Below are 26,810 nucleotides of genomic sequence, written 5' to 3'. Positions count from 1 at the left end.
ATACCTAGATGTCATAAAGAAAAGTAGATTTATCAAAATTTACATATAAGAAGAAATAAATTAATCTCTATAGAATGAGTTTCTGTTTGATAAGAAAAAACTTCCTTAATGAAGAATATGAATAAGTAATTCACAGAAAAATAAAACATATGAAGACATTCAATGCCACAAAAATCAAAGTAAGGCAAATTGAAATAATATACAATTACACCACTTTCTAGTTGGCAAAACACTGATAACATTCAGTGTTGATGATCAACACATGCTGTTAATAAAAGTATAAGCTGGATGATAAGGAGAGGAAAATACCAATTACTAGGATTTGATCAGCACTTGCTGTATAAATGTCATGAAACACACACTGTATGCCCTAATTATTACATATTAATAAAAAAAGGTATAAAACCCTTGTGGGGGGTTGGCATTGTGGTGCAGTGGGTTAAGCCACCACCTGCAACACTGGCATCCATATGTGTGCTGTTTAGATCCTGGATGCTCCACTTCTGATCCAGCTCCTTGCTAACATGCCTGGGAAAGCAGCAGAAGATGGCCCGAGTGCTTGGGCCCCTGCCACCCACGTGGGAGGCTTTGGCCTAGACCAGTCCTGACAGTTGCCACCATTTGGGGAGTGAATCAGCAGATGGAATATCTGTTTCTCTCTGACTCTCCCTCTTTCTCTATAACTCTTTCAAATAAATAAAATAAATCTTAAAAAAAAAAAAAAAAAAAAACCCTTGTGGAACGTAAAAAAAACAGAAATTATCCAAAAACAAAGAGTGTAAGTATAACTGTATGAAGATTTGGTAGTACTTATTACAATTTGAAATATGCATGCCCTCTGACCCATTTCCAAGAATATTCTATTCTATTTCCAAGAATATATTTCACAAGAATAATAGTACTTGTGCATAAACAGATATGTATATGAATGGTCCCTGGGTACATTTTAACAGCAAAAACCAAGCAGCCTGGAATCCAGCTGAATTATGGGCTATGCATAGAACTTAATATAAAAACCCTCAAAATCTGTGTACTGAGTTGAACAGTTTCTCCCCAAAATGTATGTCCTTTCTGAAACCTCAGAACGTGACTTTACTTGGGAATCGGGCCTTTGCAGATGTAATTAGTTAAGATGATGCCATATTGATGCATAGTGGGCCCCAGGTCCAATCTGATGTCTTTCTAAGAGAACACACAAAGCTATATGCACAGACAGATGAGAGCCATGTGAAGACGGAGGCAGAGTAGCAGTTATGCTACCATCAGCCAAGGACTGCTGACAACCAGAAGAAGTCAGAAGAGGTAAGGAAGGATTCCTACAGCCTTCGAGGAGGAGCATGGATGGCCCTGCAGACACCTTGGTTTCAGACTCCCAGCCTCCAGGACTGTGAGAGAATGAGATTCTGCCACCCAGCCTGTGGTATCTGGTTTCAGCAGTTCTAGGAAGTAATATAATGTATGCAGCCAAAAATATGTATGAGTCCTTTTGTGTGTGTGTGAACAAGAAAAGAATTTGTTTTACATATATTAAATCTGGGGGGGGGGGGAGGGTGTCTGGTCGCCACTTGGGATGTCTGCATCCCATATGCTCAGGTTCCAGTTCCAACTCTCCTCTCAATTCCAGCTTCTTGCTAACATGCACCCTGGGGGCAGCCAGTCACGTCTCAAGTAGTTGAGTCCCTGCCACCTATGTGGGAGACCTGGACTGAGTTCTCAGCTCCTGGCTCGGGCCTGGCTCAACCCTAGCTGTGCAGACATTTGAGGAGCAAACCAGTGGATGTGAGGTCTCTGTCTTTGTCCCTCTCTCTGCCTTTCAAATAAATAAATCTTAAAACATACATTAACCTTTTTATCTGTATAGACATGGACAAATTCATAAAGGTGTACACTAGTAGTTGCTCGTGGTTGCTTGGGGAGAGAACTAAGAGGGACAGAGAGGAAAATTTTTACTTTATTAAAATTATTTCTAGAAAATCAAAGTTCTGACACATCTTTGTTGCTTTTGTATGTATGTGCTTTATGGATCTTCCCAGTGACAGTGTCCTCATAGATAATGAAACAGGCCAGGAATATCAACTTTAAACTGTACAGCCAAGGGGCAGGCGCTGGACACACAGGTTAGGATGCCACTTGGGATCCCTACATCCCTTATCAGAGTATCTGGGTTTGAGTCTCTGCTCCCCAGTCCAGCTTCCTACCAATATGTATCCGGGGAGGTAGAACGCGATGGCTCAGGTCCCTACCACTCAAGTGGGAGACCCAGACTGAGCTTCTGGCTCTGGGTTAGGCCTGGCCCAGCTCAGGTCATCTCAGGCATTTGGGAAGCAAATCAGTGGATGGGAGATCTCTATCGGTCTGTCTTTGCTTTTCAAACAAATTTTTTTTTCTTTTTAAGAACAGAGGGAAGGCTCTTGAAAAGCACCTGATGGGAGCAGGGGCATGCAGGCAAGGAAGGGAGATGATAAGAAAAAAGATGATCACTCAAACGGGCTAGCTATGCCATCCGAGTTTGGGAACACCACACTGACTTCGGTAGCCTGGAGCTCACGAACATAGAAAAAGAAGGTGCTTGCGTTGGATGGGAAGGGACTGAGAGATGGGAGGGCAGTGAACCACGTGGGGGCAGGGGTAGGGTTATGTTGCCGGCTCCTCCTCCCCTTCCTATAGAATCCCCAGCAGGACAGAGATGTGGTCAGACGAGCTTACAAAGCTTTTGTCTGACATGTTCTCTATACAACTGGCTGCAGCAACCATGCCAGAGTGAGGGAAATCCCAGCCTAGAAAACAGCCAACCGTGCACAGCCAGCCCAGCTCACACCACCCAGGTCACAACCTTTCTCCAACCACCTGAGGCGCCAAATCTCACTTCCTCCCAGCTCTCCTGTTTCTAGCCACCCTTCCTGCAACACCAGAGAGAAAGGCCAGTGGCATTAACACAGCAACTTCCTAGCTTTCAATTTCCAAGGCTTCTTTACTCCAGATGTCCTCCTATACCAGCTATTTTAAATTAAAATAATAAAAATTAAAAAGGTAGGGGCCGGCGCTGTGGCGCAGCGGGTTAAAGCCCTGGCCTGAAGTGCTAGCATCCCATGTGGGTGTTGGTTCTAGTCCCTGCTGCTCCTCTTCCGATCCAGCTCTCTGCTATGACCTGGGATAGTAGAAGATGGCCCAAGTCCTTGGGCCCCTGCACCCATGTGGGAGACCCGGAAGAAGCTCCCGGCTCCTGAGCAGCGCAGTTCCAGCCATTGTGGCCATTTAGGGAGTGAACCAGCAGATGGAAGACCTCTCTCTCTGTCTCTACCTCTCTCTGTAACTCTTTCAAATAAATAATAAAATAAATCTTTAAAAAAATTAAAAAGGAGTGGCAGAGAAGAGAAACTCTGCATCTGACAGTTCAACATAGCTCATGGCCTGTAGTCCAGATTCTCACCATGATAGGGAATCATTACACTGTGTGAAATGTCCAAACCAGTCTCCGACAAAACCTTGAAGTCAAGGTGTGAAAACTAGAACCTCCCACCCTCTCTACCAGCTGGGCTCTGCAGAAAAGTAGGTGGGTGTGACCCTTCAGGAGGCTGCCTAGGGGCTGGTTCACTGTGGACAACCCTAACATACCCTGGAATTCTCAGTAGGAAAATCCTTCCACACACATATTAACCTGGCAATAAGGAAAAAAAAAATTCTTCCGAGGACAAAAAATTCTCTCTGAGTGAAAAGGAGGGGGAAGAAGAAAGAAAGGCACAAGGCCAATGCTGGAAGAGCAGAAGACTTGCTTGTTTTGCTCACTGCTGGATTCTGAACACTGCCTGCCACGTAGCAGGCTCTCAATAAAAGGGAGGGTGTGGGGCTGGGAGGAAATCTGACTTCTCAAGACTGAACAACAGGATTAAGTCCTTGGGGAGTAAAAATCAGACAAGTAGATACAGAAATCTTAAAAAGGAAGGTGAGATAAATATAAACTCATTTCTTATATTAGGTTTTTATAATTAGAAATGTATCCAAGACAAGCCTGTGCCAACCCACAGCAAAGCTCCCGTGACCTGCACTGGGTGACCCGCTCTGTACGTGCTTGGTGCTGAGTCGGGCCAGTCTCCAGGGGCTCCCTTTGCACAGCGTCTCTTCTCGCATCCCAGCCCAAGGCAGGGGCAAAGCCTGGACAGTGAAGGTGCCTCTGCCAGGTCCTCTGCAGGTCCCCTTCGTTGGTGGTAGCACACCTAGAGCCATTTTGAGCACCATTAAGAAGGGAAGGAAACAAAGAAACCATTCACCAATAGCCTTGCTGCCAGGAGGCAATGCATTTGAGCCATTTCCAAGCCACAGACTCCATCTATTTTCATGGATTCTCACTTGCATAAAAACTTATCTCTAAATATGAGACTTTCCTCAAGTGAGTTAATACCCTTGCACATCAGTTTTCTCATCTTGGAAAAGGAAATAAAAGTCTAAACGACTTTAGCGACTGTTGTGAAACTGAGAAGTGAATATAAAGCAAATGGCCCAGTACCAGAGGACGCGCTTGACCGAGTTGTTATTATCACAGAAGCCATGCTTATTTTGTAAGCAGATGAGGAAGGCATTTTGTGAGGTTCAAGCATTTCATGTTCAGATCCAGGCCTAGACTATTTAAATCTGGGTAGGTCCTTAGTTCTAAACCAATGCATGATCCACTAATCCCAAACTCCCTGCCGCTGCTGGGTCCACTTCACTCCCAGTGAAGGCCCACAGCAACACAGAGCTCCCGCCACAGGACAGAGGTCCACCCTCTCACTGTGCATAAGAAACTCCCTGTATGTGCAGTAGGACCAGGGAAGTAATCAAAATAACTGGCCGAACATGCTGGAACCTGGCGTGGCCAGGAATAGCGTGGGACAGTGGAGAGAATATCATCAGAGCCAGCACTGCCACTTTTAGCTGAATACCCAATTCTTCACCTCCCCGGTCCTGATTTCCTGTTATAAACTGGAAGCCTATGCTAGATTAACTCTCAACTTCCTTTTCAGCTCTAGACTCAGTGAAACTGTGGAATGGTAAAAGCCAAGGGAATGGATGGCATGAGCAAAGTGGACATAAAGATATCAGACTGAGAGAGGAAGAAAAAGAACTAAGAATGTGAGTGTGATGATGGGAACACTACGGGTCACTAAGAGAGGCGTAAGTCAAACATTCGTGAGGATACAGACTTGGAGGATGTGCTGGGCTAAATGCCTTGGGGAAGACTAACAAGGAAAATTCTAACAAGTCAGCAGCCTAGAAGAACAATTCTCTTCAGAACTATAGCACCAGCCAGAAAGAACCTTGTTTCTTCAGGGACTAGGGAGCCGAGAGAGAAAGTATCTGGGGGCCTGGTGGAGAACGTGTACAACTCCAAAATCAAACTTAAAGCTGGACTGTTCAGGTATAGCAGGTAGCTACAAACTACTCACACCAGAAGCTGAGAGCTCAGACTCTGGAGACGGAATGCCCGGGTTCAAATCTTGCCTCCATGACTTACTAGACTTGGGGACTTGACCAAGTGACCTAACCTCACTGTGCCTCAGTGTCTTCTTCGGTTAAATGGGCATAAAACCTGAACCTGCCTCACAGAACATTCTGAAGATTAACTGAGCCCTTTGAGCAGGTCAGGCACCTGGTAAGTAGTAAACACTAAGTAAGTGTCAGCTTATTCTTTTCTGCCACAGAGTAGGATGTTTACACAAAATCACTGCAATGTCATTCATTGTCCTCATAAAAAAAAAAAAAAAATAGGAGCAGGATTTCCTAAGGCCTCAACAGAAAAAGAAACACAATTCTGTCGCCTTTTTGTTCCCTGGGTGGGGTCAGGAAAAAAAATCTCCCCCTACTGGTGGTGCCTCTAAAACATCCTTGAGGTCCCAGGTGCTTTCCATTCCCAAGGCCCTCCCACCCAGAGGTCCCCAAAGACCTTGGGGGCCTCACACAGGCTGGCACCAGGAAACCACGGGTCTGTGGGGCTTCCTCTGGAGAACCAGAGGCATTCCCCTCCCTGCCCCGCATTTACCTTAAAGGTACTGCTGTTAGCCTAACTTGAAGGCAACCATTTTTTGGTACCAGGACATTAGCAATGCTATATCTTTACTTCTCCTGCCCTGTTATAGCCCCAGAGGTTTCCACCTCTTGCACCTAATCTCCTCCATGTTTTTCTACTCATCTTATACCATGGTGCATTCTTCCCAAATGCTATGCAAAATGCTGTTAGTGTACCACAGCTTCCCAGAATCATCACACATAGGAAAATACGGCGCATCGACATTCGCATTTACAAGTAAGAACAGCACTTTCACAGAATCAACAGCATTCATGAACTAAATCAAACCACACCCTTCCACGGCTCTCTCCTGAGGACCGAATTCCAAGGACTCATTTGATTTCCATCTGCAAGGCAAAATTAATCTGAAGTAGACCAAGCAAGCTGGCCTGCTGACAAGACACCGGTGGTTCCTCAATTTGGAAAGTATGACTTGGAGAAAGAGCAATCAGTGTCCAGCGACCACCCCACGTTTCTGTGAAGATTTACCTTATAGGACAGCACAAAGAAAATGAATGGCATTCCCCGGGTCCTGTTTACTTCACCCCGTGTGCCACGGAACGGAAGTTGCCTCCAGGGAGGCTGCGAGGGAAAGACTGTCAGGACAGCAGAATGCTGTGTCTGAGCTGGCTAACACACTTCTCTGGCTCTTTCCACCACATGTTCTGGTCCTGCCAGAGAGGAGTGGGAAACTGCATTTCTTGAGTTCTGTGCATGACACTTCATCAACCGTCTCAGTAAATACAAGGAAATTACATCTGTAATCTAAAAACTAACTAGGGACAGGTGTTTGGCACAGCAGTTAGGCTACCACTTAGGATGCCTGCATCTCATCTCAGAGTGCCTAGATTCAGGTCCAGCCCCACTCCCTAGTCTAGCTTCCTGGGGCCAGGCCAGACCAAAGTCAGAATCAATCCAGGTCTCCCACAAGGGTGGCAGAAACCCAAGTACTTGAGCCGTCAGCTGCCGCCTCCCAGGATTAGCACCAGCAGAAAGCTGGAACTGGAAGCAGACCTAGGACGTGAACCCAGGCATGCTGACAAGGAACACAGGCATCCCAAGTGGCGTCTTAACCACTGTGCCAAACACCTGCCCCCAAACCTGGACTCTTTTTCTAAAAACTCATTTCCTAAAAGTTACCTTGGATTTTCAAGATTTCAGAACATCATTACAGAAAAACTTCCACAACCCATCTTTGATATTAATGCGCACATTCCTCTGTACAGAAAGGTAACTATTGCCAAAAAATAAAATCCTCATTACATCTCTCTCTCTTCCTTCTCAAAAAGTAAAGTTCAAGTCTTACCACACGTTAAACTACTCTCAAAAGGAAACACTTCAAATGACTTGTCAGGCTAGACCTCCTAAGCTGCCCAAGACACACTGTTAACAAATTTAAGTGTTTGCTAAATTCAAATTACTAGGTAAAACGGATACACTTTCCAGCACCACATTAAGTGAACCATGACAGAGAGAAAGACTGAACAGGGAGAGTGGGATACACCTGGACAAAGGCCGCATCCAGCAGGCTAAAGACTACTAAAGGACCTGGTTAAAAGCAAGCTGGGCTCAGATGCTTCCAGTACGTCAGCAGCTACGCATTAAATATCTAGGGTAGAAAGGACTCACAAGAGAAAAGGACAGAACAAGGCACAGTGAAACCCTTCGTAGGTGTGTTCTTAGGAACACACTCATCCCCCCCATGTGTGCTGGGAAGCAGGGCCTGTGCTTTTGGCTCTACCAGATGTGTTTCTCTGGCTTCTTTCCTAATCTCTCTCAGCCTTAGTTTCTCAACCTGCAAAATGGGGCCAATAAAACCCATCTCACAGAGTTTCAGTAGGGGCTGAATTAAATAAGGCATATTAGGGAGGGTGTCTCTCAGCAGACAGGAACAGGATTCCCTTTCCAGCTGCAGCCTTTGTCAAGAACACTACCTCACACACACAGCGAACATCGCATTCTACCTGGAAAGGCTCTGTCTTCATCTCCCCCACGCAGAGGAACGCCCTTATTTTCGGGCATGTACTTCTTGGTAATGGGTAAGGACATCAGCCGAATGTGATGGATGAGTGAGCGCCAGGTGTGAGTTCCGGAAAGCACCGGTTCAGGTGCCAATGCGCTAAAAGGCTGAATCACAAAGTAGGCAGTGAGCAAGATTAATCCCAGGGTTACAAGGACCTACAACAAAAGACAGGAAAGGAATTAATAACAGTACCAGCAAACAAAATACCTTAACGCCAAGAAAAACACACAGGCCTCTTCTGCTATTTGCGATGTGCCTTAAGTACCAATCCATTTTCATAAATGAGCCGTTTACATTCACTTCCCGAAAGCTCTGAGAACTATCAGGACTACAAAGCTCACTAAGGTTCTCTCATGCAGTCAGGGGCTCTGTCCCACATTTTAAAAAAGTACACAAAAAGACAGTGTAATCATATGCACACAGCTTTCATCTGTGACAGTCAACACACAGTCAAGTGTCCCAGGAACTCAAGGTAATACGGCCAATCTATTGATAGACAAACCAAGGCTCAAATGGTGGAATCAGTCAAGAGAAACATCTGGAAGGAACACGACGAAGAGTTTGCACTCTGCCTAAGCGAGTTGCAGCACATTTTTACCTTATACACAGCTATAAGGAGAGGATACTGGGGCGGCCCCCTCTGAGGTTCATTCTTTTCCAGCAGCTGTCTGATAAATTTTTCTATTGCCTTCTCAGACATGCCACACTGATGGCCTGTCTGTCTCACCAAGTCAACAGTCTCTGCAAGTTTGTCATAAATGCTGAGCTCATTGGCAGCAAGATCCATGTCTTCGAATACAAAATCCCTGAGAGAAAGAAAATACGTGTGAAAAGAAAGACGGATTCTTGAAAGTATGTCTTCCTCAAAGCTTCTTCTTTTAAAACAGTGCTTCTGGGCCACCTGCGGGGAAGGACCCACGGTTACCGGCACTAGAACACAGCAAATACAGTGAGACAACGTGAAGCTGCTGTGGCACAAGCTTTTCCAGGCTCCTGAGCGGCGGGCTGGGAGGAGCCGACAGAGCACGCTGTCTCCAGCGAGTCCCTGCTGGATCTCTGAAGCACTGCTGGCACCCAGCAACACTCCCGAAACCGCTGCTGGTCATTCAGAATAAGGAGTGGAATGTGAGCAGTGCTGCTGGCAAATTCTTTCCTTCCAATTACACCAGACAGACCTTTCAGCAACACAAGAGGAGGAACGGTCACCAAAGGTGAGATTTACTTTGAGGAACACGCTGGTAAGCTTCGTTCCCGGAGAACCGAGATTTTACACAACACAAAAACCATGGCGGCCGGCACGGCAGCTCAATAGGCTAATCCTCCGCCTTGCGGCGCTGGCACACCGGGTTCTAGTCCTGGTCGGGGTGCTGGATTCTGTCCTGGTTGCCCCTCTTCCAGGCCAGCTCTCTGCTGTGGCCAGGGAGTGCAGTGGAGAATGGCCCAAGTGTTTGGGCCCTGCACCCCATGGGAGCCCAGGAGAAGCACCTGGCTCCTGCCATCGGATCAGCGTGGTGCGCAGGCCGCAGCGTGCCGGCCGCGGCGGCCATTGGAGGGTGAACCAACGGCAAAAGGAAGACCTTTCTCTCTCTCTCTCTCTCTCTCACTGTCCACTCTGCCTGTCAAAAAAAAAAAAAAAAAAAAAACATGGCAAGGAAGTTTTTCAGATCATACAGCTTGCTGTCCTCATGCTTTCCCACAAATGCAACTTTAGATTAGGAGGGGTATTTTATATTTTATATACTTAAAAGAGCTAAGATCTAGAACTAATTTCAGAATTAAATATTCATATTCTCATAGTTTTTTCAGAGTGTTTCATAGTGGCCACAAAATAACAGGTAAGAACTAAAGTGGCAAAAGGACCATTTGGAAAATGAAAATAAATACTAACTCTTTTCAAAAAGTATTTGTGCTGGGCCACCTATTTGTTTAGCCTACTAGTTGGGAATGCTGGTTAAGACGCCCTCATTCTATCCCAGCTCCACTCCTAATTCCAGCTTCCTGTTAATGCAGACCCTGGGAGGCAATGGTGATGGCTCAAGTAGTTGGTCCCTGCCATCCACAGAGGAGACCTGGGCTAAGTTCCTGGCTCCCAGCTTCAGCCTGGCCTGGCTAAGCCCCAGCAGTTGGAAGCATCTGGATAGTAAACTAGTAGATGGGAGTTTGTCTCTCTCCCTATTGAATTAAAAAAAAAATTAAAAAGTGCTTTTGATGCAAAACACTATTTTTCTTCATAAAGGAACAGTTTCTCTTCCTCTGTTTTTTTGTTTGTTTGTTTGTTTGTTTTCTGTGGGGTATTTTTTTTGTTTTTTGTGTTTTTTTGAGGCAGAAAGTTCTCTTATATACTTCATTCCCAAAGTGCTTCTAACCTCACACAGCACTGACATGTACTCTTTCAGTAGGATGCTGCCACCTGTAGGGTAGAAGACGGCAATCATGTCACTGCAAGAGAGAAGGGAGGCGCTGCAATGCCACCACCCAGCATGTGTCAGTGTGCCTCTTCTGTAGTAAAACAAAAATGCCCAGGTAGGGAACACAGAATGGTACAGCCACTGTGGAAGACAGTTTGGTAGGTCATCAAAAATTTAAATACAGGGTTGCCATATGACCCAGTAATTCTACTCCTAGGTACGTACCCAAGAGAACTGAAAACGTATGTCCACACAAAAACTTAAACTCAAATATTAATTGCTACATTATTCATATTAGTCCCAAATGGAAGCAGTCCAAATGCCCATGAACTGATGAATGAATAAACAAAATGTGGTATATCCATGTTCATATCACAGAATACTATTGGAAAATACAAACCAAAATTAAAAATTAGAAAATACACAGGCCACAACATGGATGAACATCGGTAACATGATGTTAAGTGAAAGAAGACTGCCATCAAAAACCATGTACTATGATTACATTTATACAAAAAGCCAAGCATTGGCAAATCCAGAGAGAGAGAGAGAGTAAATGTATTAATTAGTGGTTGCTTAGGGGAAAGAATGAAGCGAATGAGGAGTGACTGTAAATGGGTAAGGTGTTCCTTTCTAGAATGACAAAAATGTCCTAAACTTAAGTTATGGTGACAGTTAAACAATTTTATGATTACACTAAAAGCTAATGAATTGCATTTTAAAGTTTACTTATTTTTATTTATTTGAAAGGCAGAGCAACAGACACACAGAGATAGAGACAAAAAGAGAAGAGAGATCTTCTATTCACTGGTGGTTCACTCCCTAGCTAGGGCTGGGCCAGATGGAAGACAGGAGCCAGGAGTTCCATCCACATCTCCCAAATGGGTAGCAGGGCCCCAGGTACTTGAGCCATCCTTTTCTGCCTCCTGGGGTACATATTATTGTTTAAAGATTTATTTATTTGAAAGGTGGTGACAGAAGGAGGGAGGGGACACACACACACACACACAGAGAGAGAGAGAGAGAGAGAGAGAATATTTTCCAGTTGCTGGTTCACTCTCCAAATGCCTGCATCAGCCAGAGCTGGGCCAGGCTGAACCCTGGAGTCCAGAACCCCATTTGGGTCTCCATGTGGGTGGCAAGGACTCAAGTAGCTGGGCCATCATCTGCTGCCTTCACAGGCACATTAGCAGGGAGCTGGATTGGATGCAGAGGTGCAACTTGAACCAGGACTCCAATAGCAGGCTTCCCAAGTGGCAGCTTAACCTGCTATGCCACCACACTCATTCCAAACAGTGCATTCTAAATAGGCAAACTTTATGGAACGTAAGTTATTATCTTGACAAAGATGTTTTAAAATTACATATTTATAGAATTTAAAGGTATTTGTTCTTGTGTTGCATTCATTATATGACACTGTGTTCCACCCCTCCCACTGCTAACCACCAGACTACAGGAGTAGGAGGTATCTTATATATTCTTACTACGGTATAGCGTCCTATACATACAGCAGGCATTTGATTACATGTGTTAACAAAAAATGAGAAACTCGGTGTGTGGGGGGTGAAACTTATAACACAACAGGATTCTTTTTGAGATCCTCCTGTGAAAGGTTCTTTCCAGTAGACTCTCTTAAAGCATATGCTTAACCACTGCAAACTACGTGTTAATGTCCATAAGCAGGACAATCGTTTTAGGCTGTCCAGGTCAGATGTCTTAATTTCCAGTGGGCGTAATGAATCTAGACTACCCAGTTATCTCCTGAACCTCATCTGGACCTCATACGCTCTCTACTCAGTTGTTCTTGATTAGCAACCAGGAGAAAGGATCGCAAAAGATAAACAGCCTTACTAAAAACAAACAAAAAGCAAAGAAAAACAGAAATTAAGATGTAGCATCTCCAACTAATAATAAGTCAGGAGTAATCATCTCTGGGAGATGAGATTATATTTTTATTTCCTTTGTGCTTTTCCATATTTTCTGGACTTCTGTATTAATTTAGTAATCACAAAAATCCCACAGATACTCTTAAGGAACATAATCATAATCAGGCACAAAATGAGTCAGAGATTTGCAGCGACAAATGGCCTGGGCACCACAGGGAAGAAACAACGGAGTTGGATCTGAAATGCTACAGCTACAAAAAACAGAAGCGGCACTGCCTTAGAAGGGAAGAGGCCTGAGTTTGAGGCTACACTTCGCTGATCACTAGCAAAATAGTCTGTTTTTATTTATTTGAGAGACAGAGCTTCCACCTGCTGGTTCACTTCCCAAATGCCTGCAATCTTGCAAGTTGGGCAGGGGCTGAAGCCCAAAACCAGGAGCTGGAACCCAGCCCAGGAAGCCTGAGTCAGGAACCAGAGCCAAGAAATGGACCCAGGTTCCCTGATGCAAGGACACAGGTGTCTTAACCAGACAGTCTTAGCTGCTGGGCTAAACAATGATTCTGGCTAAGTCACTTGGTCTATTTCCTCACCCAAAAACAAGACACTGGACCACGAGGTCTCCTGCTCTAAAAATCTGTGAATATACAAGGAAGGAACTGCAGACTTCGTGGCCTACTGCTCCTGCCCCAGAAGCCAGGCTGTGTGCGCGGCACTCCAGAGACGCTGCTTCAGTGCCTCGCCGCCAAGATGCCAGCCATGGGACTCACTGCATTTCACAGGTTTCACTAAACAGAGAGCTTTCCTAACTGGCCAGCATGTGAACCCAAGTGTGCCTGCCTCCAGGGCTCTGCCTCCCCAGCCAGGGATTTTCCTATCCTGAGCTGCCCGTTCCGAGAACACCACACACACACACACACACACACACACACACTGATCATCACACCCAAGTGGCTGGGAACTGAAAATGACCTATGACAGTGATGCCTGCAAGAAGAGCAACAAGAGACCTTATTACAGTGTTTCCCACATCTTGGCTTTCTGACCAGGATTCCTGAGATAGTATGTTCCTGTTTAAGTTGGAGACACTTTTATTGTCACACAGAGGGACACTACTGGGATCCAGGTGGACATATTAAACTAACAACAACAAAAGAAGTTTGCCCCTTTGAAAAAAAAAATCAAACGCAAAGCTACAGTGAAAACATCAAGCATGAGGGGCTGAGTGACGTCCACCGAAGCTCGAAGGGGATTCATTTACCTCCGGAAAGAGGGTCCGACTCTGGCAGAAGTGAGCTTTGCCACAGGGGGACGTTCAGAGGAGTGGCTTAAACCTGCAAGGGCATAGGCAGGATCACTAGATTTATAAAAACCAAGGTATCACGCAGCACCCTGGGCATATGGCAGTTCCCCCTTACCCACAAGGAAAACATTTCACAACCCCCAGTGGGTGCCTGAAACTGTGGCAAGTATGGAACCCAACAGATACTATGAATTTTCAGGTATATAAGCCTTTGATAAAGGTTAATTTATAAATTGGACACATTAAGAGCTTAATAACAACTAACAGCACAATAGAACAATTATAGCTAAATAGAGTAATAGAAGTTATGTGAATGTGGTATCTGCCTGTCTCTCTCAAAATATCTTACTGCAGCGTACTCACCCTTCCTCATGTGGTGGTGTGAGATGATGCAATGTCCAAGTGATGAGATGAAGTGAGGTGAGAGGCGCGGGCGTTGTGACAGTGTTAGGCTACCACACAAGGTTACCCACCAAAAGTACTGCAATAGCAGGGCAGTTAACCTGACGAGTGGGATAGCCAACAAGCACTTAAGACGGTACTGTAAGCACCGTGCAGACTCTAGACAAAACAATGATTTAGGGCAGGATGGACTGCGTCTGAGACTTCATCATGCTGTTTGGAATAGAGTATAATTTAAAGCTTAAGGATTGTGTGTTTCTGGGATTGCCTATGTATTACTTTCAGACTGCAGCTGACCATGGGTAGCTGAAACAGTGGAAAGCAAGGTCTCTCTCTCTCTCTCTCTCTCTTTTTTTTTTTTTTTGACAGGCAGAGTGGACAGTGAGAGAGAGAGACAGAGAGAAAGGTCTTCCTTTTGCCATTGGTTCACCCTCCAATGGCCGCCGCAGCCGGTGTGCTGCGGCCGGCGTACCGCGCTGATACGATGGCAGGAGCCAGGTGCTTCTCCTGGTCTCCCATGGGGTGCAGGGCACAAGGACTTGGGCCATCCTCCACTGCACTCCCTGGCCACAGCAGAGAGCTGGCCTGGAAGAGGGGCAACCGGGACTAGAACCCGGTGTGCCACGCCGCAAGGTGGAGGATTAGCCTATGGAGCCGCGGCGCCGGCCAGCAAGGTCTCTTACATTGAATACCTGGAAGTGGGGTCCAGACACAGAAGTTTTCAACCCCCTTCTCTGCTGACTGAGGCATCCCTTGATTAAGAGACACTTAAAACAGCAGTTCTCGAGTGGGAGTGACATTGGCCAGTCTGAAGATATTTTTGATCTCAGATATTTGCCCAAACTGGCAGGGTTACCACTGGCATGTAGAGGGCAAAAACTAGACACCCTGCAAGGCAGGGGACAGCCCCACACAACAAAGAATTGTCTCACTCAGAATGGTACAAGTGCCCAGATACGAAAACCTGCCTTCAAGAGAGGCCCGTGGGAGGTAAGCCGGAGAGCTGTTGTACTTCGGAAGATATCAGGACTAGGATGAACTGACCACTCTGGATGGTCTCCACAACTCTCCCGGGTCTCAGGCTAAGGAACGAGGCAGGGGCACATCTGACACGACTTGGATAGAAGTGACTAATAAAAATGCTGGTCTAAAGCAGGTCAGTTTCTGAACTATGCCTGTGGAGCGACTAAGATGCAACACTGGTTAGAACACAAACCAGGCCACATTTTCTGCAGCTCCTAACGTTTCAAAAGTTCATCTGGATACATCCCAATCTTCATCCAGAGTAATATCAGACTCTCTTCCCCCTACCTGGATCCTCAGCATTATACTAGCTATGCAGTATGGTGCGCATTCTTCCGTATTCATTCACCTTCATTGAATATATGTTCTACTAAAGGGGAAAATATATTTCCTATACTGTATTAAAAACCAGTAAGCAAACATAAACATCATACTTAAAGGAAAAAACTAATAAAACATTAAAATGATCAATATGAATTAGAAGTAATCATTTTAATGATTTAAATGCAATAAGCACTTAAAATTTTAAATCAAGGTACATTGTTGGTAGGAATGTAAATTGTACAATCACTATGGAACCTAAAATGAATTAAAAACAGAACATATAATAATAGAACTATCATATGAACCAGCAATCCACTTCTGGGTATATGTATCCAAAGGAAAAAAATCTGGATCTCAAAGATACAGCTATACTTCCATGTTCACTGCAACATTATTCACAATAGCCAAGACATAAAAAGAACTCAAATGTCCATGGATGGGTTCATGGATAAAGAAAATGTAGTATATACATAAAATGGAATATTATTTGGTCTTGAAAAAGGAAATTCTGCCATGTGCAACACTATGGATAGATCCACTGAACAATATGCCAAGTGAAGGAAGCCAGACAAAGGGAGACTATATTATGCCACTTACATGGGCAACCTAAAATAGTTAAATCCATAGAATCAGAGAGTGAAATGGTGGGTGTGGGAGGTGGGAGCAGGGGCACAAGGGGGTGGTAGTCAAGGAATACAATTTCAGTTATATAGATGACTAAGTCCTAGAGAACTACAGTACAGCACAGGCCTGAGATAACATTTTACTGTATACTCATAAAAGAGGCCACATCACATTTTTACTGTGAAGAATGACAAATCAGAAATAGAAAGGCAAGAGTTGATGGCGCAGATTGAGGTGATGGAATACACTTGTCTCTAAACCCATCAAGTGCTTATATGAAATATGTGCAGCTTTTTCAATCACATCTCAATTAAACAGTTAATTTTTTTAAAATTTGCAATCAAAGGATTCTACCCTTTTTGTACGTTATCATCAATCGAATCTAGCTTCCCTCCTGCACATCTCGTCCCAGTGAGACGGCCAGAGCAAGTCCTCCCTTCACTCTCTGAACATATGTTGCTCTGAGTTAGGAGAGAAAACAACTACCATGTGGACACAGCCTCAAGTCTACATTCCCCCCACACCCCGAAATTCTTATTTTAAAAATTTTCTAACTTCTAGAAAAACAGAAATAATACAATGAACAGCTGTCTTAGATCCTCACTTAGGCCCACCAATAGTTAACAGTTGGCCAATACTTGCTTTCTCTCTCACTCTGTTTCCCAGGTCCATTTAAAAGTTAGTTGCAACACATCATGAAATCATTCCTAAATATTTCAGCATGTATCTTCTAACAACAGTATTCTATATAACATTTTAATACCTGTTAAAATTAAATAATTCTATAATGTTACCTAATAATCAGTCTATAGTCAAATGTTCCTACTAAAAAAAAAAAAAAAAAAAAAAAAAAAGACCACATAGTTTTTTAAAAATCCAAGGGGTCAGTGCTGTGGCACAGCGGGTAAAGCCGCCGCCTGCAGTGCTGGCATCCCATATGGGCACCGGTTCCAGTCCCAGCTGCTCCATTTCTGATCCAGCTCTCTGTTATGGCCTGAGAAAGCAGTAGAAGATGGCCCAAGTCCTTGAGCCCCTGCACCTGTGTGGGAAACCCAGAAGAAGCTCCTGGTTCTTGGCCTCAGATGGGCCCAGGTCTGGCCATTGCGGCCATCTGGGGAGTGAACCATCAGATGGAATACTTCTCTCTCTCTCTCTGTCTCTGCCTCTCTGTAACTCTGCCTTCCAAATTAAAAAACAAAACAAAAAAAGTCCAGGACCCAACAAAAGGCCACATATTGCAATGTGGCTGCCATGGCTCTTTGATCTACCTATATATACAAGTTCCTGCTTCCTTCTTTTTTGGTCTTTCTGACACTGACATATTTGAAGCAGAAGTCTCCACATTTTTAAACGCACCTCTATCTACTCCCATCCTCATCTTTTCCAGTTTCTACTCTTAAAAAAAACAACAACAAACAAACCAAATCCTTCCCCGCTAGATTTCCAGTACTCTGCCCTCCTAACTCCACTGAGCGATAAGCTCCCAGGACAGGGCTGGGGGTGGGCTGAGGGAGGTGGGGACCCTCACTCACTTTGTTCCTCAGGTCTCCACTCATTTATCAATCTGCTGGGATCCTATTTCTGACCCTCCATTCCGCCGTTTCTGCTCTAAGGTCACCAAGGACTTTCTAACTGCCAAGCCCAAAGGACAACTTCAGTTGTGACCTTACCTGACCTCTGTGCCGCAGCTGCCACTGCCAACCATTATCTCCCTCAAGAATTCTCAACCCTTGGCACAGTCCTCCTGCTCTCTTGCCAGAGGCTGGCATTCACCGCAGTTGTCCTTGACCTTCCCCCTTCCCTCCGCCCTTCTACCCAGCAGCTGTTAATAACTCCCCAATGTCTAGTCTAGAGTTCACCGCAGAGCTCAAGACCCATCTACTTAACCACCTCCCACACTCAGACCAAATTTCCCATAGTTCCCTATACCTAATGTGTCCGGAACTGAACTTAGTATTTTTCCCTTCAACCCATTCCCCCTACTGTATTTATTTTCCTAATGGAAACACCAATCCTCCAAATAGGAAAACCTCATTTCTTCCTGTCTCTTTCCCGCCACTGAAACTGTCCCTCATGATTCAACCTTCTAGAGAATTCTCATAGCCATCGTTGCCTCTCTAGCTCTGCCAACATTAAAGGCAGTCAAGGGCCTCAACATCTATCCACGGGCACCAAAGACACAGTTATGCTTCTTGTCTCTAGTCCATACTCTATGCTACCCACAAGCTGTTTTTCTGAAGCACTTACTGGTTCACGCTGGAAACCTTCCAGGGCTCACCATCCTCTGCTGGAGTACAGTTCAGCATACGGCAAAGAACACAGGGCTGGAGCTGGAAAAAGCTGGAAGCAAATTCTAGATTTCTCTATGTACTCTGTGGCCCTGAGATACTACTTACAATTAGCCTTGGCGTGTTTATTTATAAAACCAGGATAATTATGTCTACTCCAAAATTTTAACAGGATTCTACAACGTTATAGAAAACATCTGTTCCAACTTCCAGACAAATTAAATACTTAACTGTTATAAGATAAAGTCCAACTTACTTACCGTAGTCCTAAATGCTCTGGTCACTGCCTACCTGTCCAGTCTCATTTTCTATTAATCCTTTATGTTTCACATCTTTTTGCTTTTGTACAATCAAAAGCTTTTCCTCTGCCTAAAAAGTCACACTCTCCAAGCTTTGTCCAAAAAGTGAACTCTTTAAGACTTTGACCTCAAGTTTTCCTTTTGAACCTTATACAACTCTACCCCTTTGTAGTACATGTCTGTCTCTACCTTCCACACTAAATTGTGGGTTTCTTTAAAGCAGAGATAAAGGGAGAAAATAACAAAAAGCTAGCAGACAGGTAAATTCATCTGATATGAAGTAGGATTAAGGTTGAACAAATTTATGGAAAGGATCTAAAGTGATCTCACTGACTGTAACATATGGTTTAGTCACTTTACTTCAAGACTTTTTAATGCCATCAGCCTGATGAGAGGTTAGATGCGCAAGAATCAGTACTCGGATTTTCTTCTTGGTGTCACAGAATTCCTGTGGGGGGACAGGGACTCAAGGCCAGCCTTAAGACCTGACAGGACTAACTGGGCCTCTTTCTGGCACACGCTGGGCCACACGAATCTCCATGCAAAACTTCATTACAGCAAAGTTGAATTTAGCTACTTTAAGAGCCATATTATTCCTTCACTAGGAGACTGTGAGAACTCCAATGGAAATTAACGGATTTATTAAGGGAGAGCCCTTTGCAGAAAATTCAATGAGAACCACCGAACAAGCAATCAGAGAAGTCAGAATATTATGCACCCGGGGCCCGCGCCGTGGCTTAACAGGCTAATCCTCCGCCTTGCGGCACCGGCACACCGGGTTCTAGTCCCGGTTTGGGCGCAGGATTCTATCCCGGTTGCCCCTCTTCCAGGCCAGCTCTCTGCTATGGCCCGGGAAGGCAGTGGAGGATGGCCCAAGTGCTTGGGCCCTGCACCCGCATGGGAGACCAGGAGAAGCTCCTGGCTCCTGGCTTCGGATCAGCGAGATGCGCCGGCCGCAGCGGCCATTGGGGGGGAAGTGAACCAACCGCAAAGGAAGACCTTTCTCTCTGTCTCTCTCTCTCACTATCCACTCTGCCTGTCAAAAAAAAAAAAAAAACAAAAAAAACAAATAACAAACAAACAAAAATATTACGCACCCGGGAGCAGTATCTATCACAAGGTGACTGATGACCTAACGCTTTTTTAAAGACATATTCTCGAATACCAGGGCTATGCGGACTCTCAGAAAATGCACGACCTTCAGGGTTCATAATCTCGCAAGACTACAGCACATCGGACAGGGGAATTTTTTTTTGTACAAACGCCTCATCTACTCCTGTCAAGACGCCACAAGTCATGTTCCTTTCTGAGATCCGAGGTGTCGGCTTTATCACAGAACAGAACCATGATCAAAAAAAAGAAAAGAAAGGACTTCCCCCTTGACAATGACTAAGAAAAGAGGTTTCGGAGAGGGCCGGAGAATCTACTTTCGACATATGTGTACACACACACACACACACACACAGGGAAGCCATCCAAAGGACAGTGCGAGCTGGACTTCACCAACACGGCTCGTGCTGGGCCCTGCTGTGGCCGCGTTCGGCCGTCCCCAGCGGAGCCAAGCAAAGACGGAGAGGTCTGGGGGAGCCGACCCCGAGGGCGCCGCCTGGGGCTGCTGTCAGCCCGCAAACCCCGAGAGGCTCCGACAAGCCACCAGCTCTGGGGTACAGGGTGACAGGAGGGGCGGCGCGAGGATGGATGTCACAGACAGCGAGGCTGTCACGGGCCGGCCTCCCCCCTCCCGGTCTCGGGCCCCACTCACTCACATGCGGGCCCGCGCCCCCTCGGGCTCCTCCCGCCTCGGGGACAGCAGCCGCCGGGCGAGGAGGATGGGCCGACCACTTCCTGCTTCCGGGACCGCAACCCGGAAGCAACTCCCACCGCACAGGCAAGGCCGCGCGCCCCAGGGTAGCTCCGCCCTCCCGCCCCGCGCTTCCGCTAAAAAAACGGCGGCGCGACGCGCGCGCGGGAACGCGGGGTCTGGCTCCCCCTGGCGTCCCTCTGGGGCGCGGCTCTTCTTCCTCCGTCGTGTTAGGCCTTGCGGGCGTCTGCTTCACACAAGCACTGACCGAGCCCCCTGCTACGTGCCAGCGTGTGTTAGGCATGAAGGGCTGAGAACGGGGGGGTACATACATGTGCAGCCGCCTCGCCCCTCTGGGCGCCCCTAGTCTGAGAGAACGGCCTGCAAACAAATCACTCAACTTGAGACTTGACCGCTAATTATGGAGGACTTACTCTGTGCCGGGCGTTACTGTGTGCTTGACATTTGTGAAACCGCTTCAACAACCCCGCGACACAAATACACATAGGCAGGTCAAAGATGAGGAGCGGTGGGGTCAGAACATGAACCCCAGACTCTTATACATATATAATTTTTTTTAATATATATAGTTGAAAGGCAGAGTGAGAGAGAACAAACGAAAGTCTGATTCACTGCCCAAATCGCCTCGGCAGCCAGGAGCCTGGCACTCCAACAGGGCCGCCCATGTGGGTGCAGGGCCCCAAGGACTTGGACAATCTTCCCACTACTTTCCCAGGTGTGTTAGCAGGGAGCTGGATCAGAAGTGGAGCACCTGGGACTCGAATGGGATGCCGGTGTCACAGGCTGTGGCCTTACCCCAACCCTGACGTTCTCCTTATCCTGCTATGTCAGTAGTGCCAAAGCTTTTAACTGCTGTTTGCAAGAAATTGCAAACAAAATACAAACGGGTTCAGAGTAATAATTCCACAGCTACAAAGGCAGTTTGATAATGATGCAGGAGTGTTTACATCAATAAAATGGTATACATAGACCAAAAACAGAGCCAAACATATGTGGACACTTGATCTATGACAGAGATCCGAAGGAAGGGTAATGCTTTCAACAAATGGTGCTGGGTCAACTGGATATCCATATACAGAAAAAATGAAATCTGTTTCCTACCTCATGCAATACTCTAAAAGAAATTCTAGGTGCATTATGAACCTTTTTTTAAAAAAGATTTATTTTAGTTATTTGAAAGACAGAGTTACAGAGAGAGAGAGAGAAAATCTTCCATCTGCTGGTTCACTCCCCAAATGGCCACAACAGCCAGAGCCGGGCCAGGCCAAAGCCAGGAATGAGGAGCTTCATCTGGGTCTCCCATGTGGGTACAGTGGCCCAAGCACTTGGGCTGCCTTCTGCTGTTTTCCCAGGCACATTAGCTTGGAGCTGGATTGGAAGTAGAGCAACCGGGACTTGAACCAGCACTCATTTGGAATGCCCATGCTGTAGGCAGCGGCTTAGCCCACTACACCACAGCATTGGCCCCATTGTAAACCTTAATGAGAAAAAATTTCAAAGCTGCTTTGTCCAGTACCATCTCCCTAGGTGTGACTATTGAGCAACTGAAATGTGGCTAGTCAGAACTGAAATGTTCTGTAAGAGAATTACCATGTAATACCGTGTAATACCATGGACTATATTAAAATGAGAAACTTCTTGGGGTGAGTGGACTGGTAGTTAAAATGCCAGATGGGGTGCACACATCTCATGTCAGAGTTATAGTTCCACTCCTGCTTCCTGCTTCCTGCTTCCTGAGGTGAACCTGGGGAGGCAGCAGGTAATGGCTCAAATGGTTGAGTCCTTGCCACCCATGTGGGAGACCTGGATTGAGTTCCTGGCTCCTGGCTGCACCATGGTCCAGCCTAGGCTGCTGTGAGTGTTTGGAGTCAGTAGATGGGAGCTCTGTCTGTCTCTCTGTCTCTCAAATAAAAATTTTAAAAAGATGTATTTATTAATTTAAAAGGCAGAGTTACACTTGCACTGAGCTATGGTCCCCGAGGGGATGAAAAGCAGTTGTGAGGCTTGCCTTTTATCCCCCCGCTGGGCTAGGTGGGCGGTGAAGGTTCTGGTGTGTCACCAATCACAAGCTCATCCTTTGGGGTGTCACCAACCAGATGTTGGTGCCTGAGTGTGACCAATGATGTTTTAAGGATCTTTTGGGTGTGGCCAATCGTGGTGTAGTAGTAAGGGTAAAGTAATGCAGTAGTCAGCTGGTTGCTTCTTTTTTTTATGATTTATTTACTTATTTGAAAATCAGAGTTACCCAGAGTGAGAAGGAGAGGCAGAGAGAGAGATCTTCTATCTGATGGTTCACTCCCTAGATGGTTGCAACGGCCAGAACTGCGCCAATCCGAAGCCAGGAACCAGGAGCTTCATCCAGGTCTCCCATGCAGGTGCAGGGGCCCAAGGACTTGGGCCATCTTCTACTGCTTTCCTAGGCCATAGCAGAGAGCTGGATTGGAAGAGGAGCAGCCGGGACTAGAACCGGCGCCCATATGGGATGCCGGCGCTTCAGGCCAGGGCATTAACCCGCTGCGCCACAGTGCCAGCCCCAGTTGGCTTCTTATGATGTAATGTCCCCCAGTCTTTATCAGGCCTCACCACCTGTGTCTCTTCTGACAGATGGTCTAGGCAGTTCCTGGTGCTTAGTGGCCTTACCTTAAGAAACTCCATTTTGGTTTTGCTTAGATTAAGTAACTCCATTTTTGTTTTGCTTTTTCTATCTCTCTTTGGGATGGCGGTGCTCTGTAACTCTTTGGGACTCCTGTGGGATTCCCCACACCCTCTCTTCTCCACACTCTGCTCCAGAACAGCCTGGGAAACACTCTCTGATTCTTCTAATTCTTTATAGGTCTCCAAATCTACAAAGGAGAAAAACTCCTCCCAGCTTCTGGTAAACTCCTCCTTGTTTCCTGGATCGCTGCAGCAAAGTTCTGATGTCCAAGGTTGCTACACTCCAGCCAGCGCCCAGGAAGCGCTGGGAGCCCTCCCTGCATTCCCCAGGTCTGCAGTTCTCCCGCCAGCCTCCCCCAGATGGCTTCTTCAGGGCAAGAGCTCATGTGACACATCTCTGTCCCCTAGTACCTAAGGGCTGGCAGGTCCTCGGGGTTTAGGGAGAAGTAGGACTGTAGGTTTTCAGACATCAAAGAGACTGGGAACGGGCATTTTGGGCACAAGGCCTAGGAGGGAGAGGATTCACAAGGAGGGAAGCCAGGAGCACATTCAAGGAGCTTGGAATGTGGATCCAGCTAAGGCCCTGGCTACTTACAAAAAAAGAAAGAAAAATCTATAAAGGTCAGTTTGGTAAAGCCAAGAAGGCCTTGAATGCTAGGACTTGAATCTACGGGTAGTGAGGAGCCACTGAAGGCGTTTAAGCAGGAATCTGATATGATCAGAGCACATACTGGATTCTTCAGAAAGTTCATGAAAGGGGCCAGTGCTCTGGCACAGCGGCTCATGCACCAGCTCTTGAGTCCTGGCTGCTCCGCTTCTGATCCAGCTCCCCACTAAGGTGCCTGGGAAAGCAGTGCAAGATGGCCCAGGTGTGTGGAGCCCTGCACCCATGTGGGAGACCCAAGTGAAGCTCCTGGCTCCTGACTTTGGCCTGGCCCAGCCCTGGCTGTTGCAGCCATTTGGGGAGTGAATCAGCACTCCAAAATGGGATGTTAGCATCACAGGCTGTGGCTTAACTCACTACACCACATGCTGGTCTTTTTATGAGCTTTTTGAAGTACTTTTGTTCATCTGGTGGAAGTAAGTTGGAAGAAGAAAAATCAAAAGCTGGGAAATTCAAGGGGAAACCGGCTTTGATGATCAAGTAAAAGGAATGAAAGATGTGAAACCACTTAAATTATTTCCAAGCTGTAACGCACCTCTGATAGGCAGCCAGTAGGGAACGGAGGAGAAAGGCTTGGGTTTCACAGCACACATTAAATCCTCATGGACCCTGGGGCTGATCTCTTCCTCCTGTTGGTCACCCCCTCCTCCCCGCTGTAAACCTGGCCAGTGGGGCAATCAGAAAGGATCCAGGCTGTGAAAGTACTTGGTAAATTGGAATGTGCTGGAGAGAGGTGAGGTTGTATGATGGGAAGAGGAGAAGGGTTTTCTGGAGGAGATGGGACAAAGGCACAGACAAGGCTTGGGAGATGTGGCAAGCAAAGAGAAGAGCCCAGGCGAAAGCCTACAGGTGGTAATGCCGGTGGTACATTGACTGGGTAAAAGACTAGGGAACCAATTTGGAGAGGTGAGCGAGGGGCCGAGGGAAAACAGACATGCAGCTCCAGCGGAGTGGTTAGGGACTTTCACTGGGCTGCGAGGGACCAACATTTCTGGGGAAAGGAGGGAGCCCTACAAGATGATTTGGGAAGAAGGCTTCAACTGCTGGATGTGGGGTGGATGGGAGGGGGAAAGCCAAAAGGCAGGGAAGCCAGCAGGGGGACTCCTGAAATAATCCTGGCACTAAAGATCTGAAATAGGGGGAAGCTTGTGGAGTGGTGGGTTAAGACACTGCTTGGGATGCCCCATCAGCGTGTCTGGGATGGAGCCTCCGCTGTTCTGCTTATGATCCAGTTTCCTGCTAACGTGCCAGGGAAGGGAACAGGTGATGGCCCAAGTGCATGGGACCCTGACCCCCTTGTGAGAGTCAAGGATGGAGGTCCTGGCTCCTGGTTTTAGCCACAAACTAAATGTTGTGGGCATTTAGGGAGTGAATCAATGGATGGAAGATCTCTGTGTGTGTGTGTGTCACTCTGCCCTTCAAATAAATAAATAAATTTTTTTTAAATTTTTATTTTTGACAGGCAGAGTGGACAGTGAGAGAGGTGTCATTGACAGGTGGCAATGACACAAGTACTTGAGCCATCCTCTGCTGATTTCCCAGGCTGGTAGCAGGGGGCTGGATCAGAAGAGGAGCAGCCAGGACGTGAACCAGCACCCACATGGGATGCCAGCGTTAGGCAGTGGCTTTACCTGCCACACCACAATGCCAGTGTTTGTAATTTTGTTTTTAATAAAGGATATTTACTTGGAAGACACATCCAGCACTGACACAGGATAAGTGAAGTAAATACAAGTTGCTGTTACTTCAAGGTGTAGGATCAGTTAGAACTCAGCAAGGCAAAATCCAGACCTCGTCTCAACTCCTTCCTCTCGTCACTGACACCCTGTGTTTGCTTGGGGACAACAAGGCCAACAACAATAACAGCCACAAAGCCTCTTGAGGAAGGACTTTGAAAATAAGCAAACATTCTCTTACAGTTTCATAAAACTCCAACACACCCATCACTGTGCCCTACACCTCTCAAGCCGGGAACTCGTAAGGTCCAGGGAAAAGCAACTCACAAAACAACAGACTTTCCCACCCAGCTCAAAGGGCACAAGGTAGACAGGAACGCAAGACTGCAGGTGATGTAAGGTTTTTATACTCTATCAGCATAGTACTCATCAGGACAAAATTTCGTTCTTGTGGCCCAGTGGGTTTAGCCACTGCATCGGGGTGCCCTCTGGCAAGGAGCTCTTCATTTTGTGTGGAAAGCCGGGTACACCTGTATTTCCACTTGACAGGTAAGGACATTCAGGTTGAGCGGTTAAGAGCACAGCTCAGCAACTGTGGTTCTTAAAGCAAGCAATTTAATCTTTGTAAAGCTCGCTTTTCTAGAAGTAAAAAGGGGAAAGCAATATCCACCTTGTGGGGTTTTGAAAAGCAAGCACGCAAAGACACGATCATGTTTAGCTTGCTGCCAAGCCAGCATTACTAAGTGTGCAGAAGTTTATTTATCCTGTTTCACTCCTGTCTTCCCTCTAAGCCTCCTCACAGCTCCTGTCATTGGCTTCTCATCCTCTGGCCCTCAGCAAACCCTCCCAACAAGTTGGGGGCACCGTCTGCCCCAGCCAATTATTTTAGGCCTTGCTCCCGCTCTGATCCTTCTGACTGGCGGTCTCCCGTCTTAGTCTTTCCCTTTCCTTAGTTCTCATTTTCTGCCCAGCCTTTCCCTCGCTATTCTCCCCAGGCTCCTGGCTTGAGTCTGGAGGCTCAGATCTGCTAATAGTCATTGAGCTGCTGGGTCTCAGTTTTCGCATCTGAAATGGGAATATTATTATCTCCTGTACAGGATTTTGCGGAGTGGAGGCGATAAGAGGGCGCAGGCGCCGCGTAGATCATACATCGCCTCAGGAAAGTTCTCGGCAGGCGGCTCAGCTCCACTCCCTTTTATTCTCTCCCGCCCCTTCCAGTCCGGGACCATTGTGGAACTAAGAGATTTTTTCGAATTGAATGTTAGGGCATCGCCCCAATCGAGTGCAGAGCTGCTGGTTGTTCCCGCCTTCCACGACTAAACGAGCCAATCAGATCGCTGGGAGGTTGGCGAGGTACCGCCCCTTGGCGCCCA

General features: G+C 46.5%; 1 protein-coding gene across 4 annotated transcripts in view; it reads right to left on the bottom strand.

Annotated features, from left to right (window-relative positions):
• Positions 1-20,488, bottom strand: part of C3H6orf89 (chromosome 3 C6orf89 homolog) — a 38,740-nt gene extending 18,252 nt beyond the window's left edge. The window contains exons 1-5 of one of the 4 annotated variants that reach the window (XM_062186031.1): positions 20,387-20,475; positions 18,281-18,373; positions 13,619-13,691; positions 8,665-8,872; positions 8,008-8,221 (exon numbers count right to left, since the gene is read on the bottom strand). In XM_062186031.1, the coding sequence (XP_062042015.1) occupies positions 8,008-8,221; positions 8,665-8,853 (403 nt within the window). In that variant the 5' untranslated portion in view covers positions 8,854-8,872; positions 13,619-13,691; positions 18,281-18,373; positions 20,387-20,475. Of the gene's footprint in view, positions 1-8,007; positions 8,222-8,664; positions 8,873-13,618; positions 13,692-18,280; positions 18,374-20,386 lie in introns of all 4 variants that reach the window. The other 3 variants (XM_062186033.1, XM_062186030.1, XM_062186032.1) reach the window with 3 other exon arrangements.
• Between the last annotated feature and the right edge of the window lie 6,322 nt (positions 20,489-26,810).

This window comes from Lepus europaeus, chromosome 3 (genome assembly GCF_033115175.1).
Source record: "Lepus europaeus isolate LE1 chromosome 3, mLepTim1.pri, whole genome shotgun sequence".
Taxonomy (NCBI): domain Eukaryota; kingdom Metazoa; phylum Chordata; class Mammalia; order Lagomorpha; family Leporidae; genus Lepus; species Lepus europaeus.
The sequence above is the reverse complement of the archived record's forward strand: the minus strand, read 5'-3'. Positions and strand labels throughout refer to the sequence as shown.